This window comes from Bactrocera dorsalis, unplaced genomic scaffold (genome assembly GCF_023373825.1).
Source record: "Bactrocera dorsalis isolate Fly_Bdor unplaced genomic scaffold, ASM2337382v1 BdCtg173, whole genome shotgun sequence".
Lineage (NCBI taxonomy): Eukaryota > Metazoa > Arthropoda > Insecta > Diptera > Tephritidae > Bactrocera > Bactrocera dorsalis.
Genome location: NW_026038224.1, coordinates 41,902 through 49,346, shown reverse-complemented (window position 1 = coordinate 49,346; position 7,445 = coordinate 41,902). Strand labels below are relative to the sequence as shown.

General features: G+C 34.3%; 1 protein-coding gene across 1 annotated transcript; it reads left to right on the top strand.

The window, feature by feature from the left end:
• The first annotated feature begins 757 nt into the window (after nt 1-757).
• Nucleotides 758-1,955, top strand: LOC125780183 (uncharacterized). The gene is made up of 2 exons (XM_049461954.1): nt 758-835; nt 903-1,955. The coding sequence occupies exons 1-2, from the start codon at nt 758-760 to the stop codon at nt 1,428-1,430; spliced, it is 606 nt and encodes a 201-aa protein (XP_049317911.1). The 3' UTR covers nt 1,431-1,955.
• Nucleotides 1,956-7,445: the final 5,490 nt, after the last annotated feature.

The window sequence follows — 7,445 nt, the reverse complement described above, 5'->3', positions numbered from 1 at the left end:
CTTTTTCTTGTTCCCTAACTGAAGATGCCCATGAAAGGACAACGTTACGCTTCTCTTGACGAGATAAAGACGGCATCGAAGGAGGAGCTGAAGAAGATAAAAAACATGATTTTTTGAAGTGCTTCGAAGATTGGTAAAACCATTGGCACAAGTGTATAATATCTCATGGGGATTACTTTGAAGGGGACAAAATAGATATTCGATATAAATAATTTTTGAAAAAACACAAAATTCGCTATACCTTTTGAACACACCTCGTACATGCATATATTTTGATGTGTTTAATTATGTGTATTTTGTACTGTCTCAGCATTGGCGAAGTTAAGCCTGTTCAATATATTTGAACAAATATATTTAGGGTGGTATTGTCACTAGCGAAGGGAATGAAATTTTAGGTGAATTTCGCTATTTCGAATTGCGAGTAGCGAGCGGACAGTCAATTCGCCACGAAGTGGCGAAAGAACTAGCGAAAATGAATATTTGGTATTGCCACTTGCGAATTTATAAAATTCGCTTCGCCTCAACTGTCAAAATTTGGCGAACGTTTATTTGATTCGAGAATCTAATTAAAAATGGAGAAAACGTTAGTAAAATTTTAAAAATTTATTTATTCTATTTAATTTATTGCAAATTTAATTATTTTTAGAATAAAACGAACTACTCAAAAGCAATTTGAGGTACTGGTGAAGTTGATGGAAGGAAATCCTGAGCTAGCTAGAGGAATGGCGACGTTTGGCTCAACAAAAAAAAAAATAGGATGGAGTTGTGGGAAGGTATTGCTTCAGAGTTAAACAATATCAGCCCTCCAATACGTAGTGGCAGCGAATGGAATAAGGTAAGATTAAACAATTTTGATTGCATATAAGTATGTACATATCTGTATTGATTTGTGTATTTCTTAGGTTTGGTTGGACTATAAGCTAAAATTAAAAAGGAAAATTGCAGATAATCGAAAGGAGATTGCAGCCACAGGTGGAGGACCATACAACCAACGGAGTTTAACGCCTTTGGAGCAGGCCGTGGACGAGCTGCTCAGCTTGCAGCAGGCAGTAAATCCAAGCGGAGCCGCATTTGGTAGCACTACACCTGCACCTGCGCCTGCATATTTAGAAGAAGAACATCTGGAAGATGTCGAGGTGCAGCCTGAACAGGCTGGAAATGTTAGCATTTCCTCTGGGCAGGCACCTACAAGCAGCGTGGAGGACCGCGAAAATTTGCGTATGAAGGCTTTAGAGAAACAAGCAGAAACCAAGGAAAGCCTTGTCGGTATTATGCACAATATTAATTCGGTGTGTAATGAAATTTCTAGATACACCAGAAAAATTTACGAATTAAAAAAAGAAAAATTGGCGCTTTATAAAATGAAAGAAGAAAGAAAGAAGGAAGAAAATAAAGAAAAAATAGGCGACAAAAAGAAAAAATTGAAATAAAACTAAAAGAATTGGAATTAAAAAAATTTAAATACTCAAAATAAAAAAACATATTTTCTGCATATTCAAAATTAATTTCAGTTATTTTATTGTAGTTATGTTACATATATGTACATATATTTTACATATATTTTAGGGATGCAACTAAACTATGACAATGCATTCGCAATTTGTCTTCGGCGATGATCTGCTACTGTTCCACTGAAGTTTCCTTCAACTGGCTCCAGTGGTACTACGACATCAACAAAAGTTTCTTCTTCAGGATCATTCACATTATATTGTTTGCAAATATTGAAAAGTTCGCGTATGAGTAAATCAAGAAAATAGTGATTTTTGCAGTTCTCTGTTATGTATGTACATACACATATAAATTGTAGTTACCTAAGTAAACCGAATTATGATCTCCTCTTTGGTATGTTTGCTCCAGATATGTTTTTAATGCGCTATTGTTCCACACAAATGAGTCGTGACTAGATCCTCCATATCTTGCATCAACACACCGTATAACCATATCCTGATCGCACGCCTGATAAAAATTAATTTTTTAAGACGAAATAATAATAAGTAATATTTTATTTATTTAGTTGCTACTTACAATCATCGCATTTACGCTGTAAAATCCTTTTCTATTCATACATATATAAGTGCTTGTTCTCACATGGAGCAATAATTGCAACATGGGTACCATCAACGCAACCAACCACATTTCGAATTCCAGCTCTGGTGAAAAATTTTCTTCTTGTTGTTCGTTTCTGCTCTTCAGTTATGTCTGTTTTGATCCAGACACTGCACAGAGTGGATTCCAATATTGGAAGCATTTCCTTAAAAATCAACGAAACGGTGGGCTGCGCATTACCTAGTTGGAAATCATTTCCCACTGTTTGCTGATAGCTCCCATGAGCCAAAAATCTTAGAACGCAGCACAGTTTCAACATCGACGATATTGAGGACGATAGGTTAGTCGGAAATTTTTCCTTTATGCTGTCTAGCACATACATAAATGCGTCCTTACTTAACCGAAAGTTTTCTTTAAATCTGTTAATAAAAACTTATGTGACGTGATATTTGTTTATGCACTTTTATAGCAATAGATACTTACAACACTGAAGACAGTTCCATGGGATTAGAGTGATCTCTGATGAACCGTCGCTGCCTAAGCAACTTCGTTGTTGTCCTTTCAACATAACTGTCTTGAAAATACAAATCTGCGTTGTTAAACATTTTTATTCACTTTTTTAAAATCACGGTAAAATTTCAAAACACACAATAACGAATAAGCGAATAATAAAATTTCAAAACAATAACAATAATACGTCAAATATGTCAATTTCGGATGAACTCGTGTGACATTTCTCAATTATTTTAGTATGGCAACAAAAAAGTTGAGCGAATGTGTTCATTCGCCAGTCACAATATGAACATGGCGAATTTTCGCCTAAAACATTCGACTCGCCAATGCATTCGCTTCGCCAGTGACAATACCAGCATTAAATTTTATTACTTATATATTTAAATTTTATTTTACATATTTTTTATTAATTTCTATGTATATGTTTATTTGCAGTTTATAGATGAGGCTCCAACCCAACTATTTCAACCGGCACCTCCACTAAAAAGTAGCTGCGTTAGCAACTGTGCCGGTGGAGAGAAATATTTCAAATTTCCGAAAACGGAAGTTGCTAGAAATAATTGGGTTAAGGCCTGCAATCTTGAGTTACCATTACAGAAAAATTTTTATATTTGTAAAAAACACACCGCATCATTAATGAAGCTCTTCCTGTGCTAGGACTCGACGAAAGTAGCCAGCAGTCATCGCAGTGGGTTTTGTCGCCAGTTTTAAAAACATACGATGTGAAAAAAACCGATATTTCACAACCTGATGATATGTCAGTTGGAAATTCAAATATATCATGCGAAGAGTTTGAGAAATATTCACGCCTTCATGAAATAGAAATTAAGTGCAACGACGAAGAGAATATCTCTGTTTGCGACCACGAGCATTACGCTCGAGTAGCTAGGCGGTTTCGAAATAATGCTTTGAAACAAGCCAAAACAATTAAAGAGCTAAAAGGAAAAATTTTCTTATTGACAAGAAAATGTCAAGCTCTGGAGAAGAATATAATTTTAACAGGAGATGCAAATGAGCATGCAGTTACCTTCGCAAAAATGATTGTGAAGACGAAAAACTCCTACAACGAAAAGAAGAAGGCAATGGCATTGAACATAAATTATATGTCGCCAAAGGCCTATAATTTTATGCGCGACGACTTGGGGTTCGCATTTCCCCACAAAAAAACACTTTTTCGTTGGCGTCCGATCCGGTATGTCTGCCCTGGTATCGACGAAAAAGTTCAAGACTTGTCGAAATTGTTCAAGGCTTTAAACCAGAAGAACGCATATGCCAATTAATTTTCGACGAAGTCTCAATCAGAAAAGATCTGACGTACAACAAAGTACGAGATGTGATTGATGGCTTCGTCGATAATGGAGAAGGTAACCGGGAAAGCGTGATCGGCAATAAGTGCTGTTTTTTCATGTTGAAAGGCCTAGTCGCGAAATGGAAATATGTAATTTCCTACTTAAGCTTAGTACGCAGCTCTCAAGAAACGTAAAAACTTCATATAAAAAAACCCTTAAGAAACGGTCCAGAAACGTTCCTGCGATAAAGTTACTTGTGCTAGTACGCAGCTCTCAAGAAATCTAGTACTAATTTTTAATACTTTTCAATAAAATGTGAATATGGCAAACCTGGTTTTGCGAAGAAACATCAAATCAACAATTGTTTCTTGAGGGAAATTCGAAGTAATCGTCAAATTCATCCTAAATTAGTTGAAATCATTATTATAAAGTATATTCCATTTTGAAATGTTGTATAAAACCAACCAATCATCAACAAACATTCCTTAAATCTCAATGAAAATATTGTGTTACCATACAACATACATACATACGCACAAAGTTTGTTTACTTTGTTTATTCTCTCTTGCTCTTCTAATGTGGATCATTCACAATGCGTAAACCAGCTGTCAAACTTACTTCAGAAATAATGTATTTTTTTCTTGAGTAATTACTTGAGAGCTGCGTACCAACCTTTACATATGTGGCAAAAAATGGCGTAAGTAGTGAAAAATTGATAAATTTTCTCCAGAGCAATTTAAATGCCTCCCAAGAAATCGGACTTAAAATTAAAACAATAATATGCGATCAGGGTCCCTACAATGCCAAAGTGAGGCTAATATTGGGCACATCGCCAGAAAAACCTTATTTTTACCACAACCAAAACAAAATTTATTTTATGTTCGGCTATTGCCACTTGATAAAATGCATGCGCAACATGATCATGAAGTACGACACCGAGACGCAAAATGGATTGTCATCGTTCAAAGTAGTCCGAAAAATATTTGCCATCGACCAAGCGAACGTTAATTTTAAAATGTGCCCTAAATTAATGTATTCGCATGTGTACACAAATATTCAGCAATTCGGTCGCCGCGGCAATAGACATGGCAATAAAGCAAAATTTATTGGGCTCCGATGAGCATTTAAAAAAATGCGCCAAAGCAACCCAGCTGCTGGTCAAAAGGATGAATGACCTGAAATTATATTTTCTTAATAACCTTATACATATATGTATGTATTTTTCTAATAAAATGAATTTTCTTTTTAATTTTATTTGCAGCGTTTCAATAAATTTAAATAAGTTTTTTAAAAAATTTAAATAAATTTAAGTAAATTTACATGTACTTTCATTTATATTTAGTTATCGATAAATTTTTTAAAAACTATTTGCCCTAGTTCTCCATTTTATTTTCTCACAGATTTCAGCCGATTTTTTGTATAGGAATTTGACCGGCGTAGAAGCAAAATGCGAAACAATCATACATACATTATGTCGTTTGCACATTTGTCTGTATGTTTGCGAAAGCAAATACTCTACAAAAGCATATTTCTATACTTAAACAAAATTATTTGAACCATCGTTTGTTTCTTACATGGATAACTAGAGCAACCTAAGTGTCAATGATGGTGTTGGTGGTAGGCGCTTGGAAAGCCAAGATGTAAACACAGGTTTGAATCTCGACAGAATTTATTTTTAATTTTTTGCTTTTTAACATCATATCTATACTAATAAATATTTTTCTTACTAATAGAAATTTAATTTATCACAGCAATATTATGTATATGTATATTATGTATATTGCTGTGATAAATTTAAAATCTATTAGTAAGAAAAATATTTATTAGTATAGTATACGATATACGATGCTCATTTAAATGTATATATGTATACGCATGTGCGCGTTCAGAAATTGAAATCATATTTTCATCACTTATCAATATACTTATTACATGTGCGCGAGCTAATATCGTTTCCACGATATAAGCTTAAGAAAACTATTTTATTTCTACGCCGAAATGCGTGCCATTATTGATATTTTTAAGAACTAATTTTAATATAAGATCTTACAGCTATTTATACTAGTGAAATGCGGCTGCTGTTATCTGCTTGAAACTTCTTTGTTGTAATTCGATATCCGTTATCTTGCTATCATTTGTGTGTTATATGTACAAGTAGAAGAGATGCGGAAGTGGTTATCGCAGTGGATTATTCTATTGCCAGATGTTTGTCGTTTATATGTTGATAATGCATTTCTAGATAATGCATGTTTGGTTGGTATTGTAATAATAGTCCATTTTCTATTGTTCGACTGATAGTGCATGTCAATCATCGGTTTACATATGTAGTTCGTTCGGCATGTATATTAAAAATGTATGTGAGTGTGTGTGTGTGACCCGGAGCGAGGCTATGTCGTTAACTCGCGCATTGACCTGCACAAGCATACAAACATACCTATGCGTACACATATGAATATGTCACCACAAAAAATTGATCTTCACAAGTAAATATGGCAGCCAAATTGGCGAAGAACAAATGTAGTAAATCTTACAACAAAAACAATTTTCATTCATAAACGCAGGCGCAAATTGCACAAGCGATCTCGCTTTATTCATAAAAACAGATGCCGTAACATCTCCCCGAGCATGCCTTTGCCAACAAGTGTCTTTTCGCGACGATGGCAAAAGCTAAAAAACGATAAATTGCACAACTTCTGGTGCTTCTCGCAAAAATCTGCGTCGATATGTATTCACGATCATACGTATACATACATACATATTTACGCACGTTTGTAGGCGAAGCTATCACAGCGGCAAGGACGCGGCCATTACTTTATTTTTTTTTTTTGCCCTTGGTTGCCCGTGACAACGTAGATGCCAAAAAATGTGTTCGTAAACAAACAAGACAAATGTGAGATAGAAATAATATATGTATATGCCATATCTCTTTATATATTCTCGCATGCACAGTTTATACAGTAGATAACCTTTTCGTGGTAGCTTTCTGAGGGGTGAATAGCGGCCATCAGAGGTAGCAACACAGTGCTGTATACAGTGGCGGACAAAACTCTACATACACCTCCTGTTTTCTTCGATGTGAGAGTACAAAAAGTTTTTAGAAAAATGTATTTATACAGTTTTATTCTAATATTTATTATAATAGCAATTAACTAAAAAAATCCATTATTTAACATAAAACAACAAATTTATGGAAGAAAAACTCAAAAATTGCTCTGACAAAAGTCTACATACAGTTCAAATCTCATACTTTGTAACATTGTTATATTAACTGTAAGGTAACGTTAGCCTTTTTCTTTTATTTCAATATGTTTATTGTTTGATATTTATTGAATTTAGTTGTGGTTTTAAACACTTCAATAGCTATAATGGCTCCGCGATGTAAGAAATTTGGTGATAAAAGAAAGAAAAGAAAAAAAATCATACGGTGAAATTTCTAAAATTTTAAACTTGAGTCGAGCAACAGTACAGACAATTCTAAAAAACTTTAAAAATAATGGTTCCAACGAAAATTAACCGCGCAGTGGACCCCCAAAAAAACAATCTCGTAGATACGTCAGCCTGATTCTCAACGAAGTAGACCAAAATCCAAAAGTAAAT

What these genes read in the sequence shown, in the direction of transcription:
- LOC125780183 (XM_049461954.1), top strand. Translation starts at nt 758, where the DNA reads ATGGAGTTGTGGGAAGGTATTGCTTCAGAGTTAAACAATATCAGCCCT. An exon ending in GTGGCAGCGAATGGAATAAG is followed by an intron (nt 836 to 902) that starts GTAAGATTAAAC and finishes TGTATTTCTTAG; the next exon opens with GTTTGGTTGGACTATAAGCT.